This window comes from Carassius auratus, unplaced genomic scaffold (assembly GCF_003368295.1).
Source record: "Carassius auratus strain Wakin unplaced genomic scaffold, ASM336829v1 scaf_tig00020493, whole genome shotgun sequence".
NCBI classification, from domain to species: Eukaryota; Metazoa; Chordata; class Actinopteri; order Cypriniformes; family Cyprinidae; genus Carassius; species Carassius auratus.
The window spans coordinates 546,545-569,079 of record NW_020525031.1 but is presented as its reverse complement, the minus strand read 5'-3'; the positions used below and the strand labels follow the sequence as shown (position 1 = coordinate 569,079).

Here is a 22,535-nt window from a genome sequence, read left to right as displayed (position 1 = left end):
TTGGGACATTTTTCCCCAGTCATCTCAATGACAAAATGTGTCCCAATTGACCCAATTCGAGTTTCACCAGTAGCCCCTCACTGCAGAATAAAACTATGCTCGTGTATCAAATCTCACTGTGCTCAACCTGTGTGTGCTCCTCCCAGCTCTTTCACTCCAGTTTAGTTACCGGTATTACGAGATTGTCGGTTTCAATGGGCGGTGCACACGTAAATATTCGGTTTCCCGGACGTGCGCGTGAAACAATTTCGGTTCACGCTCCTTGTATCTCAGCAGATTAAACGATTAATACTTCAAAAAATTTAAATATATTTTCAGTATTGCACAAACTTAAACCTAAACTACAATTGTTCTTAATTTCGGAACAGTTTATAATGTTTTTATTTGCAGGTTTTGTGCAGCCGTCACTGACTGAATGATTGCAATCATTCTTTGTGTAATGTTGGAATAAAGCACAGCAAACTATTATTTCAGTTCGTTGTGCTGTAGCTTATTAGTTGTTATCATTTGAGTGCACCAACTGAAATAAACTTTATCTATGGACTATTATTTATTTCATCTATCCTGGTGTGCTTGTTCTTAAACTTTTAGGAATATTTGCAAAATGAACAGGGATCAAACCACACACAAACATGAAAGTGTTCCTTTACTAGACCTACATGCATACAATTTCGGTTTAAACAAAATAGTTTGGACAGGTGTAAAAAGTAGCTACGTTTCAGTAGACTGTAAATGAGAAAACAAATACTTTACAGCATGTTATGGAATGGAATAAACGACTAATTTGATATTAACAAAATAATTGTATTTTACAAATGTTCATAAGGGTGCTTATCCTTGTTTTCATAATTTGATTATTTAAGATGATTATAAGCAGATGAGGTCGGAATATGAACGCAGTAATAGTTCACAAAAATGTGCACTGCAAACTAATAAAAACATTAGGCCTATAAGCTGATATGAAATGTTTAGCCTTACGTTTCAGCAACGCTGAAAATATATTTACCTTTTTTTAAATATTCCATCAAATATGTTGAGACTCAAGGTGCGTGAACTAAAATGATCAGTGCGGGATAGGCCTACTCATGAATATTCATGTATGCCCCGCCCATTGAAACCGAAAATCTCGTAACACAGGTGGAGGATTCAGCCTTTACGTCTCATCAGTCCAGAATTCAAATGAAATGTCCAAGTACGGCTGCTGCTCGTGCCCCTGTTTGGGGGCCCTGTATGAGAGACGTTTCAAGTCGTCTAAGACTGAATTAGAAAAAACTGCGAATACCGGTAAACTTCCACAAAATGTCTCAAATCCGGCTCCTTCATCCGCGTCTGAGCCCGCCGGTGAGATCTACACGGCGCTGTGGCCCTTTCAGGCTCGCGCGGACGAGGAATTGACCTTCCAGGAGGGAGACCAGTTCCGAATCTGCGAGCGTCAGGGTGACTGGTGGACTGCTGTTAAACTGGATAGAAACGGAATGGAGACAGCCAAGGGCTTCGTTCCTCAAAATTACCTAGCGAGAAGGGAAACGGTGAAAGAACAACCGTAAGTAGGCTAGAGGTTTTTTTTTCACTATTTCACTAGGCTATTTAATTTTCCAGTTCCCCTCACAATGGTGATGGAAAGCTCAGACATTCTGGATTTTTTAAAAAATCTGATAAATGTATAAAAAACTAATAATAATAATAATAAACACAATCTTTCTCAGTACACAGAACACAATTATGAACACCTTTATGACTAAAACAATATTAGTTCTGAGTACAGAGTGCAAATACGTTTCAATAAGTGTCAAGTTATTGTCCTTTATTTTATATATGCATATGGCTGTGTCCAAGTTTAGGCAAATAGCTACAGTCCTGTCACAACTCTGCTGCACATTAATGTAGTTTGAGATGCGTGTACAACACCTGAACCACTGTGCTCTTCTTTAGTTGGTATTTTGGGACACTGAACCGCTTTGAGACCCAGAATTTGCTCTTGGCTCCAGGAAATGGAGTGGGTGCTTTCCTGTTGCGACAGAGTGAAAAAGATGACATAGGGTGTGTATTATCAGGTAGGTCAAAGTAATTGTGTTTATTGAAATATTTTTAAACTCAAACTGCAATGTACATCCAGTTCAGCCTATGCTATTGGTCTATACCAGTAACACGGCATAGTGTCATTGTTATAATATAGTAGATTCATTTTTACACTGCAAAGTCAATCAGCACATAATTAGACCTGCTTACACATTCTTCTCCTCTATTCAGTTTATTCACTGTTTTACAACTCTGTTTCTGGAGGCACACCAACAGTACACAAGCATGTCTCCATTATCTGACCCATCTATTTGAGATATTGGAGTTTCTGCTACTGATGAGTTGATTCAAGTGTGTTTGATTAGGAAAAAAATAAAAATTGTGTAGCATGGTGGTGTGCGTCCAGGAACAGGGTTGGGAACCACTGGGTTAATTCATGATAGATGCAGATTATCAAATAATCTCTTATCATTGCTCAACTATTTGCAACCTTTTTCTGTGTGTGTCATTCTGTCAGTGGTGATCAGTGACCGGGAAGTGAAGCATATTAAAGTCCATCAGAATCAGGATGGAAGCTTCTATTTGGAACAGAGTCAAATGTTTCAGAGCCTGGAGAAGCTGGTGCAGCACTACAAGAGGAACATCCTGAGCTGTGGTATCTGTCTCACACGGCCCTGTGCACAGGTGAGTGAAAGAAACGGGAGAGAAAGTTAAAATTCAGAAAGTCATTATGAGTAAAACCTAACATGATTTAAATCATGTCATTTCAAAACTGACTGACTTCCGTGGAACACAAAAGGTGAATTTTTCAAGAATATCCTGGCCACTCTTGAATATGACCTGTGCACCGTATTGCAAGTGTCCAAAGTCAAACAATATAGTATAACTTAAATTTTCTTTTGAGTGAGGACATTTAGGTTATTCATTGAAAGTCTTGACATCCACAGCCATCCTGTCTTCAGCCGCTTTTCCACCGAAATTACCTGGAACAATTCATCCCAGGAAGTTTACATTTTCCAAAGACCTGTTTCTGTCTGCTGTTTCACGGCCTAAAGTACCGTGAAGATTAGGCAAATAGTCTGGTGATGTAGGACTGCTTCTCCCAGTCCAGGACGGGGAGCTAATGTTGAACAACGATAACATCATACAAAGCCACGGACAATCTTTTTTTTTTTTTTGGTCAACGACCCCAGTTCCTGCCAGATTTCATCCTTGGCAATGCACAAGCACCGCACAGCAACACATTCAGAAATATTTTGTAACAGGTTAAATGTTGATTATTAGTAACTCAAACCCCTTTATCTAAACCTCTCTTCTTAACCACGGCCGTGCAATCTGCCATGTTTGTAGTTTTTTAACGGTTTTTATTTGTGTTTGTAGTTCTGAACCAAATCAATTGTTAAAACTCAATGGATTGTGGGTAATTTTAGCCATCAGAGTGTGCAGGGTTCCACACTTCAAAAATCTACCTGAAATAGTAGACCATCCAGGGACTTCTGGAATACTCCTTCCAACATAGTATGCTTTGGGACACACTTAATTTAATCTCACATACTATTTAGGATGGATAATACGAGCATTGGGGAGCAGGGTGTTACCTCGTGAACAGGGACTTTCTGAGGGGCAACTATTTACCTGGAACATTATTTAGATCCTGGTTCCTGTGGTGGAAACACAGAGTATCGACAAAATTCCTTACTAGTTCCACTGCGGTGGAAAAGGGCTTTCTGGCATGTTCTGTTTAATGCATAAACGATTCCCTCTTTTGAGTCTGATCTTTTCAATGAATCACCCAATTCACAAAACTGGTTTAAATAATGCTTTAGCATTCATTTTGAAGCTTCAGTGCTCCTATTTCCTAATATGGAATGACATGGTTGTAAAATCAGTTTTGGGTGAACGTTTTCTTTGAGTAAATAGTGGGGGTGTCTGGTTTGTACTTTTCATTGCGATGTTAAATGCGTGCTATTTAAGAGTAACCAAGATTATACGAGACTTGCCACAAGAAAACGTGTGACATGAGGACTGTCTGAAGAAAGTCAGTTAACATACTAATATGAGGCTAATTGTCGACTGAAATAGAAGAGTCAGTTTATATAAAATTAAATCACACACGTTGCTATTGTCTTGTTTATCTCTTCCTTGTCTATAATCTCTAGTTTGTTTTTTAGTGTAATAATGTAGCAAGTGTTTAGCAGTGTTTATTACAAGCTATGGATGGGATGGGTGTCTTAATGAATTTAATAGTAGATTACCACAAACTTAATGTACAATATTTATATGTAAAAACCCGCATTTGTTTGTATTACTGCATAATTCCCCAATAAGAGGTTCTCTCTGCTCTGTCTTATGCTAACAGCCAGAACCAAAACCACAGGATCTTTCCCACCAAACCGTAGATGACTGGGAGTTACCCAAGGAAGAGTTCACTCTGGAAGAGGAGCTCGGTAAAGGATACTTTGCTGATGTTTACCGTGGAAAATGGAAAGGAATGGTCAATGTGGCCATCAAGATCCTCAAAAACAACGGTACGGTTGTTTCAAGTAAATAGCAAAGAAACATCTCAAGGCTAAATGACAGAACGAGTCTTTTAAGTGGAATGGACAACTTCCTCATTGCCCACTTGTTTTCTGTTCCTGATACGGTGTGAATGTGAGAAATGTTGTGTTTCTTGTTCTGTGACTGTGAGAGCTGAAGGAATGAGATCTCAGGCTACTGCACTCATAACCTAAAGCTAATAGAGCACATAGCAGACTGAGAACTCTTGAGGAACAGTTCTAAAACACTGTTAAGGCGTCTGTGTGTCAGACTACCCTTGAAAAATTCCCTTAATAGAGTAAATTCCATATTTTGACAGATGTATTAAATAAATACCACACTGTTCCAACACTCTGATGCTTATCTGATGTTCTCTACTGTGTTTCCTACTCCTCCTCTAGAGTCTCTCAATCAGAGGGAGTTCCTGATGGAGACACAAATATTGAAAAAGCTTAGACACAGACATCTTATCACACTCTTTGCCGTATGCACAAGCTCTACCCCCTACTACATCATCACCGAACTTATGGAAAATGGCAACCTGCTCAATTTCCTCCGAGGTTAGTCAAGTCAACAAAGAAAACCTCTTTTTTTTATCTGATGTCAAACCAGTTCATATGGAAGTTTTTTGACATCTTTAAATGTTTACCGTAACCTGTCAGTAATGTTGATTATATGTGACCTAGTCCATGTTTTGACCACAAACACATTTTGAGTTTTATGAACTGAATGAAAAAGTGAAATCTAAAGGCCCGGTCAGTCACACCAAGAACAATAACCATAACGATAACCATAATGATAACTATATTAGCATCCAAACCAATGCATGAAATCTTGTTTATTGTAAGTACGCACTGCTGTTATGTCACCATCTTTTTTTTATTGTTCATCGATCTGAACGTGATTGCAATTATATCATTCTAGCAGTGAGGTGGACTTCCCTTTTCTCACAGAATTAAAACACTTGTTAAAACATTATAGTTGTATAGTTATAACTTTGGTGCTAACAGCCCTCAAGTTTTATTTTCTAATCATATCATTGTTTTCACTCAACTGTTGTTGAGATATAATCATATAAATCTCAGATGTCATAAACGTTTGTTTTTGAGGTAAAGGCCTCAAAATCTTCAGAATTGAGATTTATTCAAACATACATTAAAAGACCTCAATAATAAGTTATAGCCTTAGAAAGAGTCTTATTTTTGTGGAAAACCAAAGTCTTAAAGCAGACAGCCATGATTCCTTCAGTTCTCCCTTCACAGGTGAAGAGGGGCAGAAACTGGAACCGCAGGAACTGATAGAAATGGCAAATCAAGTGGCTGATGGGATGGCATTCCTTGAGGAGCAGAACAGCATCCACAGAGACCTGGCAGCCCGCAATGTTCTAGTGGGACCCAACTACATCTGTAAACTGGCTGACTTTGGCCTAGCTCGAATCGTCAAGGTGAGGATTACCTTCGGTTAATCAAAAACAGGATATTCATTCTTTTAAACTAGCTTTTAAAACTCGTGGGGTACTTGTTTCACAGGAGCCAATTTACTCATCTGAGGATAAAAAAATACCATATAAGTGGTGCGCTCCTGAAGCCATCAGCCATGGAAGGTTCTCCAACAAATCTGATGTTTGGTCATTTGGAGTCCTCCTGTATGAAATGTTCACTTATGGCGGAGTCCCATATCCAGGTATGTACACCACTTATGTATATTTTCCATGCAGTTCTAATAAGGTTCAAGTAAATACATTTTTGTGTCTATTTTGGCAGCTTTCTCAAATCAAGAGGTGTACAACATGATCACCTCGGGGTATAGATTGCCTTCACCCCCCTAAGTGCCCATCACACATCTATGACATAATGCTGAAGTGTTGGAGAGACTCGGCTGACGAAAGACCAGATTTCAATGAACTTAAAATGATCCTGGAGAACTCTGGTACTGGATATATGGAGTGGAGCAGTGGAGCGCTGCAGTGACCCCTCAGATCCAGCAGAAGGCATCAGTTAACAGTGCCATGGAGAGACAAATGAGTGGAAGTGTCCCAGCAACATGCATCTAAACACCTTTCCACTCATTTCACCCCTTTTTACAGTATTCACATGTACTTATTTTCTAATTTAATGAAGAATTATTCACATTTAATGCAATCAAGCTTTTCCTCTTGGATCATACTAGTTGATACTGAAGATTATCTTCCTACTACCTTTTTTCCCTTCCTGATTTGGAGACCGATATGTTTCTGAATGGATCACTTGGACTTATACATAAAACCAGTTTTATGTTCATTATTAACAAGTTTACATACTACAAAATTACTTCCCCTCACCAGATCTGCACTTTGTATTTTGAATTAATGTTATATAATTGAAGAACCCTAACTTGAAACATTTGAAGGGTTTATTTTAGTAGTGTTTTTATAGAACAGTGAAATCAAGGATTTCTCATGATATGACCCATTTAAATCATGCTGCTGCTAATAAGCCTTTAAATGTGTGTCTGAAAGAGAGAGAGAGAGTACACAACATCCGGAACAGAACAAGTCTGGCCAGTTCCTGTGCACTCGGGTCATTTCACAATCTCTGAAAACTTTCCACTGCAGTTTTCAGTTGGTACAGTGCTGTCAGTTCATGAGTAGAAGATGACTGATCCTCCAAATGCTTTAAAAATGTAGAAATATACTACACTGGATACCAGACAGAATGTGCATTTCATAAAAGAAAAGAAGTAATTAATTTTTTGATTGAGTAACATTCATTGGTTAGATAGGACTATGGACTATTAATACTGTATACACACACACACACACACGTACACGTACTGCAGATGTAACACATCCTGCTGGATGTTGCTACTGCTCGGTAACATGAGTGTTGCCACAACGTGTTCATGTTGTGGGTGCGTGGTAAGCAGAAATAGAATCGAGGACACTCTGGACTTGCCTGGCCAGACTAAAGGGAAGAATGACAGGATATTCAGGAAGGTGACATATGCATGATGACTTGCATCTGCAATCAGACACCCAATAATTCAGACTTCAACGGTAGGGCTACAAACGAGAAACGAAAAATGTATTAAAAGACTTTTATAGCATAACCCTTGTATACTTTCACGTGGTCTCTTTTCTTTTAAATAGTTCATTTCCATCTCAGTTTTCATCTTAGCTTTCAAATACCATTGCAGCCGTTTCACAAAGCAGTATCACAATAGGAAGGGCGGTTTGGTTGCCTGTCACTGCCTGTAGAATTTGCATTTAGCTCAAGAGATATTTCTTCGAACAACTTGCATTGTGTTATTTATTTAGATTTGCTTCATAAGTCTGTATTACAAAAAACTGTGTTAATAAGTAGGTTTGTAGTACATTTTTACCATAATTCTGAGTTTAGTCCAATATGTAAGGCAAGTGTGCAACAGAAAAGTCTTTTTCTCAACAAAAACCACAGCTGCATAGCCACAGCAATGTCAGAAGTGGTCTGAAAACAAGTATCATGGTATGTTTAGAGGTTCTTTGAGAACTGGGTCAGCTTACTAGAACTAGTGGGCCTAATCATACAGAGAATGTTTAAAGTACAGGCACTCAAAATATTTGCATGGTGATATTTATCCAAACAAACAGAACAGCTTGAAAAAATACCAAGAACTAGTCTGTACACAAACTTGTCAGTGTGCACGTGTTCACCTTTGTGCAGAGTAACCTCGATGCGCGGGTGAAACCGAGCAATGCTCGTGAGCAGACTGACTGCGCTGTTTTTAGTTCGTCTCAGTTTAGAAACAACTGTAGGATCAGTGAGAAAAGTCTGCGACCCGAGCTTATTCAGAAAGGCAGCACCATGTGTGGCGTGTCGCGTTATTCCGCGTATTTTCTCTAAAATATCTCGTACTTTTACGCAGTTGCGTTTACGTCAGTGAAGTTATCCTAAATGCAGGTGACCAGATTTCTGAAATAGAAAATACTGTTCAAAATTAATTGATATCTCACTTGTTACAAACCCTTAGAAAAAACACACATAAAATTCACATGTATAATCACATGTTAAAATCAGATGTGAAATATGTAAAGCTCACATTACCGTGGATTTGGAAAATTTTCATGGTGTAACTCTCGAAAACGTGAACAAATTTGGACTGGACAAGTGTGGACAATACGTGATCACATGGGTTTCACACATTTACACCATGAACATGCTCCAAAACCATGTTTCACATATTTCACATCTGATTTTAACGTGATTGCACATGTGAAGTTCATGTGCTTTTTCTGTGGGGACAATTTTTGTGTTTTTGTTTTTTAATGACTCAAATTTAAACTTTTCAAATGTTATTTTATGTTTGTGTTTTTGGAAATGGATATTAACTTCACCTAATTGGGCTTGGATTTCTGAGCACAAATATACTTTCTGCAAATGTAATTGTTGCAAAAATAAGTGGTAGCGTTAAAGGGATGCTCAACCAAAAAGGAAAAATCTCTCATCATTTACACACCCTCATGTTGTACCAGATATATGTGAATTTATTTCTTCAGATGAAACAATTTAATACAATGCAAGTGATGCGGTGCCCAGAAGTTAACCCTTCATATATCCCCAGTGGATGAATCACGGTCTGTCATGTGTGGATTCTAAAAACTGATTCAGATTCTTGTTGCTGCATACAATAGATGCATCCAACGACAGCTGGTGTAATGTTATATAAATGGTATTAGTGTGTCTTATCTTAGCACGCGTTTTAATCGCACCAAAGCCTGCTTAATTCCAAACATCTCACACACATGCTGTTGATTAGCTGCTCGTTCTCTGTAAAACAGCAGAGTCACTGAACAGAGACTGTTAAGTGCTAATCCATGTATGAAAGTACATTGATAACCTAATAGTGATTCACCATAGTCAATGCTAATGGAACTGGATAAGATCATTTCCAATCACATATTGTGTAATGACAGCATGCAGGAGGAATAGAAACTCTCACACCATAGTTTTGGCTGCAGTAAGTAATTTATTCATAGCAAATATAATACAATTGCAAAGTGCACCCAGTGATACAGTGACTTACACTAAAATACTCAAGTCATATGGAAAGCATTTTTTAGCTATTTAGTTTTACAATGTTGGTCATAGATATATATATATAAAAAGGTGCACTATGAAGCATGACATAAAAAGCAGCCGGTTTTTCCTAAAAAATAAAAAAATGGAGCCTCCGTCGCCTGCTTCTGCCCACGGTGACTCCTGGATGAGAGGTACAGGTGTGGAATTGGATTGGGGTTGTTTATGGGGGGAGCGGGGATCCAGGTTCCTTCCCGGGGTCACTGCTTTCACTCAAGTGTCTCTTCATCACAAACTCTCGGGCAACGCAGGACACCTGACCATTTGTCACTGTGTAGATGCCAGCCCTGCCAATCAATATCAAGAACACCTTGCATGAAAACCAGAACTCAGGAGCGGAGTCAAACCAAACACAAAAGCTTTCTTAAACTCACTTCTGCTGGGATTCAAATTCATTGAGTGTCCCCATTTGATTCTGCTTCCCAAAGAAGAAACTGGACCACCAGTGACCAGAGTCCTGTCGTGCCAGACCTGCCACGGAATTGGACATTGAACTTTTCTATTGCTTTACAAGCTGACTCTATCTTATTACATTTTTATGTGGATTTTTGGGCACTGACTGAGATGATAAAGATCTTCAGATGATATACCTGGTGGGTGTGGAATGACCTCCCCAGAGTACTCCGAACTGCCACAGGAACTGTTGCTAGATGTAGATCCTATGCGCCCTGCAACATGAAGAAAAACTGATTACTAATACTGCATTATTCTTAAATTCAAGAAGAATATTTAATTCACAGATTGATAATACTGTGAATGAAAAACATTTACTTACTTCGGTAGTAATCATGGGTGGCTACAAGGGAACCGCTGGATGGAATTGCTGCCATTTTCCCGTCCTCAAAGGTCAGCTGTGTGGAAGATGGAAAGACCTGTTTAACAAAAGATTTACAGCAATAATGAGGACTAATGTGTCTGAGGACGACAGCTGCATGACATGATAACATCATGGCCTTTAAAATACCAGGGCAACTTGGACAACATCTCAGGTAGGCAGATGCACCAACAATCTGTGCTGCAAGCCCTCAGAGATTTAAAGAGGTTTTTACCATGTCTGGATCACAGGCAAGGTGTTGCCTACATTTTCCCAACGGGTTAAGATGTGAACATTAATCAGTTCAGAGAAGAACAGAACCCATTTGACATTTGAGACAAGGATGAAGAGAATGTTCCACTGAAACTGCTCATGCATCCCTTCCTATTCTGTAGAGTGTGATGTGATGATACTTAACAGCTGATACTTCAAGAATCATATAACCATATTCAGTGACCCACTTCCTTAGAACAGCCATGACGCCACTGGAACATGCATACAGAATAGCTCATATTTCATTACAAATGGCTATGAAAGTACTTGGGCTTCTAAGGTTGTCTGCTTGCAGTTGCTTTGAGCATTTAAAAAATAGGAAAACCAATTATATATGTGTGTGTGTGTGTGTGTGCCCTTCCTGATATTTCCAGGCTATAGATTATACAAAAATCTAAAAGTCATGCAAACAAAAAAAGTGCATCTACTTTCAACTGCACATAAAAAATAAAAATAAAAATTAAAGGTAAGATACGAATGTACACCAATAATAAACAATATTGGCAAACAGTGACTAAGTGATAGCACAATAATTAGTGTTTTAGTGTAACTTAAGTTTCACATTAAGGACCTGCAAAAATTAATGTCAGGTTCCAGATGGGAAGAGGGATTTACCACGTGACCTGGTTAATACCCTTCTGTGCCACATTCAACAGACGAGACGTTTAAGTCACACACGTGTTTAAAAAGCTGGCATACGCTAAATAAAAAAAATACTGAGATTTTTTGTTGTTGATGTTGCTAAAATACTAAGATACACCGCCTTGAAGTCCATGTCAAAAGGTATGTTGTATCAGTTGCAACTAGGCGACTTCAAATTATTATTATTTTTTTTAGTTTCTTCATTTGCATGACCTCAGAATTACTGATATTAAAAGTTTATTTGTAAATAAAACGTAAACAATGGTTTTCCTTTCTAAACCGCCTGTCCAAAAAAAACTAACAAAAAAAACAACAACATAATAATTAACTAATTCTTCATTTACTTACCTTTTATTTTTGGTGAGTGCTGATGTTGGTAATACAGCAAAAGCAAGGTTTGGTCGGGTAAACGCTAGGCGACGGGGCCCATTTGTGGTGTGGTTCTTGGTTGAGACCCTCCAAGGTCTTTCGCTCCTTCGCTCCAAATTCTACAACACCCTGGGCGCATGGACTATTTATCACCCGAGTGACGATAAAGCCTCTCTCTCTCTCTCTCTCTCCCACCCCAGAGGGCGTGGCTTGGCAGCCGATCCAAAGTTAGTGGGCGTTCCTTGTCTGTGGCACACGCTGAGGCGTGGTTTGTTCGCTGGCACGAGATTGCCAAAACAGTGTTGTTTCACTAGTGAAGTGGGGACGGGGTGTCCACAGATAAACGCTGTTAACAACTCAAATTCACTTTAACCATACCATCAATCTAAACAAGGTCACATGACTTGGAAGTTTGTTTTCTAAAAAACATCCAATACTTTGACTGATAAATAAAATCAAACCTTTACGTCTAGGTCTAGCTTAATACAATTTTAATAGACAACCCAACTGAATATGAATGTTTGTCGCCACCTGCTTTCTTTTAGAATTATTGAACATTTATTTGAAAGGTCACATCCAAATGCTGCATAACGTTTTTTTTTTTCTTTCTGAAAGTAAATATGTGAACGGACAGATCAAACCACAACATTCTCGTTAATTTCCTTGCCTTTAATGAACCCTGATCGGTGTAGTACATTACAGCCTCAAAACATCAAACATGTATACAGTAGTTAGGTCAGTATGGTAACATTCTCTTCCAGATCACTGCATGGACAGTACTCCCCACAAACACAATGAATCAAAAAGAAAAATAATAAACTGACCGAAAAAAAACCCCCTATTTTCCATCACCTTACAGTGAAATTTTCCTTTTTTTCCACCACAATTTTTGATTAACTATTACAATCATTACATTTAATCTTACTCAGAAATATTAGTCTTGCATCTAATTACTAATTAAATCTTTCGTAAACACAATGTTGGGTGCTCAATCAATGCCAGACACTGCAATGTAACATAGGTAACCAAGGGGAAATATCAAGACATAAGTTTTTCTTATTTACTGAGAGAAAGAAAAACTACAAAGATATTAATTATGTGCCAGAAGAATAAGAATACTAATTAAACTAATTCTAAACTTTTAAAGGTAATGAGAAGAAACAGTAGTATAGGTTTTATTATTACCTGGAAAACTGGGGGAAACTCAAAACATACAAGACAATAAAATACATGTGAATAATTTAGTACACATCTTTAGAGATGATACACATCTGGGGCTCAAGTCATGTCACAAGGAAAGCTTTAGCACCTTTTGCCCTGAGTATCAAGCAGGGTAATAACTAGTGCAATATTAACTGCAGGAGGCATGTAACAATAATATACCGTGGACATAAAGCAGGCCGAGGAAGCCTGACATATTTTAGGACATTCTTAAGTATGTTATGCAAACATTTCACCTCTTCATGCAGATCCTAACAGACCAATTACTACTGAAGTGTGAGAGAAACCCTGTTGTTTGAAAAAATAAAATATTACAATACATGTAAATGTACTTTGATGCACAGAAGTACACCTAACAGTCCCAAAAAGGGTTATCCACTTTTTAACATTCTAATTTAAGAAGTTTTGTTTGGCTACAATGCATTTGCAAGGGTGACAGTCTTCAGCGGTTAAAGTAATAATAATATCTTTGCATGTTGGCATCTGAGTTTCTTAAAGCATTATTTTCTGTTTTGTACATTCATCTGAAGTTAACATAGCAGTGGAGAGACTGGAGTGGATTTGGGTACAGCGTTATAGAGAAATCACAGAGGTCAGTTCTTGGTCACGAGGTTGTGCTTCCTGCTCAGGGTGCGTTGTTGCTGGTTGGTGAACGGTCGCTCTCTTCATTTGTTTGCCCCATTACTTTGTACTTTGGGAGTCCAAATGCACAATGGATGGAGTAATAAATGCATGAAAAAACACAAACATATATTATTGTCATTATCCGCAACAGAAATAACAGTTGTGCCAAAAGAAAAGGATCAACAAAATAAAATGGAAACCAATTAATGGAGAGAAAAAAACTCTAACCTTCATATTCTCCACCTTGTCCTCAAAGGTTTTAAAGCTTGGTGAGTTCCTAAGATATATATATATATATAAAAAAAAGCATGAATAATCCAAATTAGCTAGATTTTCCTTTAAATCATACAAAAGAAAAAAATAAAGGCCTTTTCTCCCCATTTAGGTGAAGCAGCGCTGACAGGGCTTAAACAGACATACACAGAGAAAAAGCATTTGCTTTCCATGCTGAAAAATAAAGCTGTACATGAAATAAATGTACCTACTATTAAACTGCTGAGGTCAAAATGACGAACATGCCTTTGGTTCTACCTGACTATCTGTCTTTTTGTTCCTGTTGTACCTCCATATTGCTTCTTGTGTAAATATGACGTTATACCCCATTTTCTTTAAAAGGTGTATCCAGATTAGACGCAAATGGTTGAATATTCCATTCAAATTACAGCAATATTACATGTAACCATTAACAAGTGTTACAATTTTTCTCAGCAAAGTTGAAAATATTAAAAATAGATTTTTACATCAGGTGAAAGGCAGCGTTCAAAAAGATATTAATGAGGGAGAGAATGGGGCTGGTACTTTACCTCATAGCTGGCATACTTAAAGAGTGACGCATGGAAAAGTTGCTACTGCGGAGAGTAGTTTGGAGACAGAGTGAGCAGGGAGAGTTAGCCGAGCAGACAGCGTTAGTCGAGCACAGAGCAGAGAAAGAGAGATTGTAGAGCACAATGAAAGACTCTTAAAAGCAAACTTTAGACAGGATATTATATCTAACGTCTCTATCATAGCTATAGTAATTTAAGGTCATATCAATGACAGCTTTAAAGGTAGATTCAGATAGATCAATCGCTTCACAGCTACCACAGAATGCTCTAGAAATCGTCATAGGTACAGGAGACCTCAAAAAGTAGATGGCTGCCATCAGTGCAGGCTCTCGTACAGCTCTTACCCAGAGTTAGAGTACTGCAGAGCCCTGAGCAGCCCCAGCGCAGCGGTGTGGAGAAAAACACAGCAATAAACATAACCTCATAATATTGACATAATATATATACAGTGCCGGAGAAAGTAGAATAAAAAAAAAATAGAAACAAGCAGTGTGCAAATACAGGTTGTAAAAAAGGTTGTTAGCTGACACACAACCACTTAAAAGTCTAGGGTCAGTAAGATTTTCTATTAATTTAAAGAAATGTAACACTTTTATTGGCCATAGATGTATGCAGCTCAACTGTTTTCAACACTGATAATAAAAAAGGTTCTTCAAATTTTCATATTAGAATAATTTTTTAAGGCACCCGTGACACTCATTGTGAACTTTAAAAGAGAAATTGAAAACTGAAGTATTTCACAATTTTAAGACTTTTAAAAATCTTACCAACCCTAAACATTTGAACGGTGTGCGTGTCAGGTTAGTTAGTCAGAGAAGCAAAAACAAGGGTATACACGGGAAGCATAATCACAATTTGAGAAGCTATGCAAATTTACAACCTGTTTGCTTGGTGTCAAATCAGAGCAGAATGTCTCATTTTGATAAGCTCTGTTCTTTGAAAACACCACAGAACTCATGCTACTCCAGCCACCTGGAGATTTCCCACCATACAGATACCTCATTTATACCACTCCTGACACTGTTGGCTATAGTCCAGGTCTGAAGACAGATGCATTGCTAACAAATGTATTGCCTCTGAATGTCTTTTTCACATTTAAATTAGTACCACTCGTCCATTTCAATTTAATATCAAATCAAAACTTACCACAATTTATTTTTAATGGTTTTATTATATATATATATATATATATATATATATATATATATATATATATATATATATATATATATATATATATATATATATATATATATATATATATATATATATATATATATATATAGCTAAATCAAGTCTTACCCTAAATTTCTCCTGAATATCCTTTTCACTTAAATTTCACATTACAACAGAATAGTATTCAAAAACTGAGAGGTGATAAATTTGATCCTAACAGGACCGGACCAAAGACTGGATCTGGACTGTTTCCTTTAGGATACAACTTTGAACATGAAGTCACAAAACAAGCTTCAAACATACAGTGCATAGGAAAAACAACCAAAGTTAGTTATAAAAAGGAGAATAAAAGTTTATGAGACGGGAGAAGATTGGAGGTTGAAATAACTAGGAGAAAAAAAGTGAGAGAAGTTATATAGAGGATGAATATAGTTCACCTCATCTCTCCAAATTGGTTTCTGATGGCGGAGCCCATTGAGGAGAATGCAGCCGATGTCATCTGTCCTGCCTGAGACAGAGTCTCCTGAGTCCTCTTATAGCTAAAGAGAGAGAGAGAGAGAAGTATTTCTCCTTTAGCAGTTGTCAGTTATATTTTGAACACACCAGTTGGCATCAAACTACAGTAGCTGACAGCTCAGACAGAGCAACCAAGAACCAAGACAGGAACATAACACATCACTTTAAAGGTGAATGCATCAAGAACATGTCAACCTCAAATCTGCAATTGCCTGCTGACCTCTGAAAGCTATGGAATTAATGTTATGAAAAAACACAACAACAATATAAAAGTAGACTGTACAATTAGATCACTGTATACACTACACACCATACAAAAGGCTGGGGTCAGTAAAATGTTTCTAAAAGATGTCTCTAATGCTCAGCAGGACTATTACAGTAAAAACAGAAACATTGTGAAAAATACAATTTATTTATCCAGTCTTCATGTGATGTTTAAGAAATTATAATATATATAATGTGTGGGATCAGAAGGCTTGATATTGCATAAATCTTTTTTATAACCACAGAAAACAATGCATATGGGTTTGGTATGACATAAGGCTGAATACACAATGACAGAATCATCATATCTGTGTGAATTATTGATTTAAGAGATGTAAAATCTAATAGGACTAACTATCTAGACACTTGTCTGTTAACATTGCTGCTGTCTGAATCTCATTGTACAGAATCTGCACCTGGATTCAACAAACATCATTGCCTTCAATTACACACACACACACTAAATACAACTGCACACTATTCATAAACACACAAACAGATGCACAAGCATGTAGATAAGCACCCGTCCTTTTATAAAAAAAATAATAATAACAAATATTGACAATTCTTTCAGTCTCTCAAATGTAATGTAATCTCTGAAGAAAACAAGTACACAGCCACAGAGAAAAGCTCGCACAGTCCTCTAATGACCTTAGGTAAGGCTAAGCCACTTTGCTTTGGGAAAATCTCATCAAGTGTTTTCCAAGTCAGCTTTCTCAGCACATGCCCCGAGCACAAACATTACACCCTTGCCAAACCGCACAACCTGCCCTTTCTATGTAGTCTCAAGGTCTGAGATCAGACAATATCACAGGACACTGATATCTAATGAGACATGTCTGACAATGGGGTTAAGTGTATAGTGGCTATAGATCTGGGTTGTTAGCACCATTTATTTAGATTACTATGCCCATAAGGAAGATGCCTCCCTAAAAGATTCCTTATTAAAATGATTCTTTATTACATTAAATCACCCAGATGCTTTGTATCAGAGTAGGGCTGCACGATTAATCAACGTGATTAATTGCGATTGTCATGCACATTTAGTCAGTAAAGCCAGTTCTGTGATTTAGCAGTAAATCTCCATCACCTTCTTTCAGGTGGAGCAGCATTTACTACACAGAGCCGTAGTTCTCTGACAAGCTATGCAAAATCGTGTTTATAAAATCGACAAAATCGTTTGCAATAATGACAGCTGTTTGCATATCTGCTCAGTGAACTATGGCTCTGTGTAGTTAATGCTGCTCCATCTGAGAGCACGTGGAAAATACCACATTTAATGAAATGTTTTTACTCCAAATTCAATTCATAACATCAGTCGAGTGTTTGAAATGAATCCTTCTGTGAGATGATGTGGCTTCTTAAACAGAAATATTAAGGTACACAATATTTCATTGTATTTAGCGGTGATGAAGTCTATGTTGATTAGCATTTCATCATAGATGTACTTTATTATGATGAAAATTATAAGAAGAAGATAAACCATAATATATTGCCGTAGTCGTGCATTTTAGTCACTTTGAATCAATGAAAGCAGTTAAATTTTCTGTTTATACAGCTGACAGATTTCTTCTTCGGGGCATATTTGCTGCTTCTGCCTAATTGCGATGTATTGCCTTTGCACTTTAATTTTGATTAATTGTGCTGCCCTATATCAGAGTAAAGTCCTTATGGTCCTTCCATTCTTTCTGATTTATGACCTGATCTGTTCAACATCAGAGGAGTCTAATGGGTCACACTATGACGCTTAGGAAACTTTGTGCTAGTGTCACTGAGAAGCTTGCTGTTTGCTTTCTTAAACCATAGTGACATCAGTGCTTTAACAAGATTAAAGTCTCTCAAACACGTGCTGAGTGCTACTTTAATAGCCTTTAATGGCCATGTGTAAATTCATTTTAAATTTGACTCGTATATTAGGAAACACTTTATTTTTCAGTGTTCTTGTCACATATTTTACATGTACCTAGTATAGTAATAACAGTAAATTATACATAATTACAAGCAACCAACCCTAAAACAAAAAGCCATAATACTAAAACCCTAAACCTATAGCAAGTACACGTTGTTAATTAATATTACTTACAACTTAATTTTAGAATTACTCTGTTACAAGGACACCTTAAAAAATATATATTTTGATATGGCAGTTTTAAATATTTAACAAAAGAAAAAAGAAAATCCACATAAAAATAAAACCCATATTGCAGGCACATTTTGAACATTTAAAAAATAAAAGGTATTTTAAAATAAAATGACAAATGACAACAACAAAATCAAACTCACGCATCAGAACGCCCAATTTCTTCAAGTGTGGAAGAAGCTGTAAGGTATCTACAAACACACATTTCCACAGTATTAACGTATAATAATATACAAAAGATCAGTTTAAATGCTGTGAACTTTGCACACTTAAACTTTAGCTTTTTTGTAGACCTCTGATTTATCATTTTTTATTTAAAGGGCTGAGAAAGGGATGATTCCTCTAAACTAAAAAGTTAGTCTAAACTTTAAAGATGACATTACCAGAGTAGAGACACATTGATCTGAATGCAAATTCCTTCAAACACAACCACCTAAGGATGTTGAAAAACTCCTAAAACAGGTTTTACTTCTCTTTCAAGTACTTTGGCCTAGCTGTTTAAAACCCTGCCTCAAACTATTTGTGAGCTCTTTTTGTATACGCATCAATTTCACATTACTGAGCAATAATCTTAAATTATTCTGCTAAAGAAAAGTAAAAACCCTCATGTTTCCATTCCTTTTTTTATGCACTGAGGTCTGATAATTTTGGGAAGCTGTAGGGAAATTTCATATCAAGGTGGAAGGGAAGGTCTGTCCATTCAAACAGTTTTCAAATGTTCACATCTGCCCCTATATGAGCCAAAGAGGCAACAGCACATGTGTCTTTAACCACAGAGGCTGAAACCAGACAAAATGGCCAGCTGAGCTTTACATCAACAAGGTTATTTTATAATGTTACAAGCAAAGAGGACAAAATAGCATTGAATTCTTATTTCCTCTCATTTTGTTCTATTTTTCACTCACTTCACAGAGCATTTGAAGTTAGCCAGCTTCATTGTTCAAGAAATATAATCAGCACCGATAAAACACATCGCTTGATTTGTGAACTTCATTATATTTCTTATTTATTAATGATGTCATACTAAATTGTATTCTGTTTGTATTTTATTTTGATTGATTGATTGATTTTAAGCTGGCAAACTCCCGTTTATAGAAAGGAAACACAGAAACATTAATTTACTCATGAAAGGATCATGGGAAGGGTTTTCAAAGAAAACAAATGAAATTGAAACAAGAGGGAAGCAGGTCCACACCTAGCAAACAGAATCACAAGACCAAGCAACAACAGGCAAAAGAGAGAAAACTCACAAATTATATGAGTTAACTCTACGATTCAAGTCTCCAAGAGTTTGTGACGTTCTCATATAACTACAAGCAGAAATATAGATATATTAACAGAAAAGGTCATTTTTTTAAAAAGGGTTTAGCTGAGATGCTACAGTGAAAGAACCCCAAAAGTAGCTTCAAAAATATATTAGAGGTATTAATTTGGTATGTATATACATGTATACAATGTATTTTGTATGTATATACATGTATACAATGTATTTGGTATGTATATACATGATCAGTGGGCACTGTTAAGAGATTCAAACAGTCCATGTATAAAGATGCAGCATGAGATTAGAAAGGACAGATGTAGGTTAAGGTGATCTTCAGTCAGAGTGGACAGGTTTAACAGACAGGAAGTACTCACGCATTGGAGCACTGAACTTCATGCCAGCCTTTGGTGAGGTTCTGTTTGATTTCAGAGAGGGGACCGATGCCAAGCCTACGCTTGAGCTCAGCAGCATGCCTCTCCTTCGCCACGAGAACCTGTCTCAGTGTCTCAATCTCATCCTCCACCTAACAGAGAAAAACAAGATAAAACAGACAAATTCAAAAAAATCTGATTCATTATTAATTAGATCTTCCAGGGCTCAACAACTGGCCTCACCATAAAATACAAATATTTTGTCAGTGATGCACATAAATAATTTTTTTTATAGAAACCAAAACATTTTTATTCACCTGAAAACTAAAAGAGTTCTAGTAATTTTTAAACATCAGAATGAAATATATATAAAAAACTTTTCAAATCCAAAACATGAATATATTTCATATAAAAACTCATTTTTCATCTTTTCATATTTTTTCTGAATTTCCAAAGATACTTTTTTTTCTATTCACAAAAGCGGAGAATGACCGGTGGCTGTCAAGCTCCAAAAAGAAATAATCAAAACATCTCATATTGTGTTCCACAGGCTTAGAAACAAAATAAGGGTGAATAAACAATGACATCACATGAATTTTTGGGTGAACTATCCCAGAAAGACACACCTTCCACACCTCATCTGACTTTAAGATAATCTTTCATAAAATCTTGACAGCAAATTGTTCTGAAAGTGTGTGAGTCAGGCCAAACCCATCTTTACTGGAGCTCTGTATTTTGTATAATATAAATATTAGTGATATAATTACCTAATAAAAACTGTCAAATAAATTATGCAACACCAAGAAAAACGACTTTTAAATTTAAGCTGAATTCTAGCAAAAGAGTTCAGTTTTAATGCTTAAAAGGTGAGATGCAAGTAAGTTGCTTAGCAATTTATATTTCACAACTTTGTTAAGATACAAATTGTTAATATTCAGGGAGGCAAACAATTCAACCAGAGCCATTTTCAGCATATTACAATTAAGAAAGAAAGTGTGCGTGTTCCAAATTAATATTTCCTTTCCTGATAGTCTTTTAGTCATTTCACATTTCATCCTCGGACCTAAAACTTATAGTTCACCTAAAAATACTCAATTCTATCATCATTCTGTTATCATTTACCTATTCAAATTTCATCATTTCAAACCCAGATGCTATTTTTAATGACCTCGTGTTCAAAAATTTTTTTTTCATTGAAAAAGAAAAAAGAAGCAAAAACCCCTGTGTATGGTTCCGGATGTGAAGGTTCAGGGTGGAGGACGAACTCTGTGATACCTTGATGAGCTCCACCTGCATCTCTTCTGCCTCCTCTTCTGTCAGGCCTGGCGGTGGATTCCAGCCACTGGCTACACCTGTAGATGACATTGCAGGGCCTATAGACAAATAAATAAATATATATAAATAAATAATGAAGGATTCCGGGCACAGGATCGGGGTGTACATGAAGGATCTTGTCTAGACAGTGACGCCAAGAAGAACTACAGCTGTGTTTCTTTTGTTTAAAAATAGAGTACTTACTCCACTTCTAGATTTAAGAATCTCCAGCTATGTCACCACTACATGTTCAGCTGTCAGACCGACCAGCACTGACCTCTTATAGACCTGACATAATAATGTACCGAACGTTTTAATGCACCCAATTAAATCCAACACAATGAAAACTGAAAAAAAAAAAAAATTTAAAATAGAGATTGTCCTGAATACTCTTGGATTTCCTATAGGGCATTCTCTTGATAACCATTTAAATAAGAGTTGTTTTGCCTGCTTATTGGCGCCACCCACTAGACACGCTTCTTCTTCGCTTCACCTGCTCGAAGCTCAGAAAACTCACCCACAGACGACACTTACCGTGCTCAGAGGAGTCCATTTCGGAAAAAATACGTTCTTCGACTACGTTTACCTATGTGTAAACAAATGTCACCGAGTATATTTTGGGTTGGATGGAAAAAGAAAGTTGACCCTTCCAGACTTCAGCAACATACACAAGAAGCTTTCAGGTTTGACCAGCGACGAGCTTGAGCTTCCGGGGCGCGGATATGACGTCACCACGCCCTGAGAGCTGAGCTTGCTTCAATGCACTGTGAAGATTAGTAAAATGTTAGCACTGGGAGTTTCATTCAAACTGGGATTTTATATACATACATACATATATGGTTAATATTTAGTGTTGTACCACTTATATGTCTTTTTTAAAATACAGAACATATACTATTTTTATGTGGCACTTTTTGGATATTTATTTGGTAAATATTTGTAAAAGGATTTGTTTGCTGGTACTTTCCCCTGAAGATAAAATATGGTAGCCTTGCTATAAATTATTTTAGTGATGATTTCATTGCACCATATATATTAAAATTTGGGTAAATACTTAATTCATAAATATAGCA

General features: G+C 36.9%; 3 protein-coding genes across 12 annotated transcripts; 1 reads left to right on the top strand and 2 right to left on the bottom strand.

Moving 5' to 3' along the window:
- The first annotated feature begins 886 nt into the window (after positions 1-886).
- LOC113076449 (protein-tyrosine kinase 6-like) lies at positions 887-8,935 on the top strand. The gene is given in 9 exon segments (XM_026249113.1): positions 887-1,543; positions 1,933-2,054; positions 2,537-2,703; positions 4,379-4,547; positions 4,959-5,117; positions 5,820-6,001; positions 6,087-6,240; positions 6,321-6,376; positions 6,378-8,935. Coding segments are annotated over 9 exon segments (1,518 nt in total). The 5' UTR covers positions 887-1,184; the 3' UTR covers positions 6,528-8,935.
- A 585-nt stretch (positions 8,936-9,520) lies between these two features.
- On the bottom strand, positions 9,521-11,890 carry LOC113076452 (pancreatic progenitor cell differentiation and proliferation factor A-like). Of its 2 annotated transcripts, none has more exons than XM_026249124.1 (5): positions 11,728-11,890; positions 10,426-10,522; positions 10,241-10,318; positions 10,025-10,121; positions 9,521-9,937 (listed from the first exon to the last, which is right to left on the bottom strand). In XM_026249124.1, exons 2-5 carry the CDS (start codon positions 10,478-10,480, stop codon positions 9,814-9,816), a joined length of 354 nt encoding a protein of 117 aa, XP_026104909.1. In that variant the 5' UTR covers positions 10,481-10,522; positions 11,728-11,890; the 3' UTR covers positions 9,521-9,813. The 2 variants fall into 2 exon arrangements, with proteins under 2 accessions (XP_026104909.1, XP_026104910.1); XM_026249125.1 differs by having other exon boundaries at positions 10,426-10,501; positions 11,728-11,886.
- Positions 11,891-12,396: 506 nt separating this feature from the next.
- On the bottom strand, positions 12,397-22,195 carry LOC113076451 (tumor protein D54-like). 9 transcript variants are annotated; one of them, XM_026249115.1, is made up of 9 exons: positions 21,997-22,195; positions 21,424-21,500; positions 20,152-20,300; positions 18,657-18,704; positions 16,031-16,132; positions 14,762-14,785; positions 14,397-14,441; positions 13,822-13,870; positions 12,397-13,660 (listed from the first exon to the last, which is right to left on the bottom strand). In XM_026249115.1, exons 1-9 carry the CDS (start codon positions 22,013-22,015, stop codon positions 13,595-13,597), a joined length of 579 nt encoding a protein of 192 aa, XP_026104900.1. In that variant the 5' UTR covers positions 22,016-22,195; the 3' UTR covers positions 12,397-13,594. The 9 variants fall into 9 exon arrangements, with proteins under 9 accessions (XP_026104900.1, XP_026104899.1, XP_026104908.1 ...); XM_026249114.1 differs by having other exon boundaries at positions 21,424-21,521; positions 21,997-22,193; XM_026249123.1 differs by lacking the exons at positions 14,397-14,441; positions 14,762-14,785 and adding an exon at positions 19,764-19,823 and having other exon boundaries at positions 21,424-21,521; positions 21,997-22,193.
- Between the last annotated feature and the right edge of the window lie 340 nt (positions 22,196-22,535).

Coding starts and splice junctions, on each gene's coding strand:
- LOC113076452 (XM_026249124.1), bottom strand. CDS start 10,480: ATGGCAGCAATTCCATCCAGCGGTTCCCTTGTAGCCACCCATGATTAC. Junction 10,122..10,240: donor GGTCATTCCACACCCACCAG/GTATATCATCTG, acceptor ATTCCGTGGCAG/GTCTGGCACGACAGGACTCT. Junction 9,938..10,024: donor GAATTTGAATCCCAGCAGAA/GTGAGTTTAAGA, acceptor ATTGATTGGCAG/GGCTGGCATCTACACAGTGA.
- LOC113076451 (XM_026249114.1), bottom strand. Junction 18,705..20,151: donor GAAGTTCAGTGCTCCAATGC/GTGAGTACTTCC, acceptor GTGTGTTTGTAG/ATACCTTACAGCTTCTTCCA. Junction 13,661..13,821: donor ACAAGGTGGAGAATATGAAG/GTTAGAGTTTTT, acceptor GGACTCCCAAAG/TACAAAGTAATGGGGCAAAC.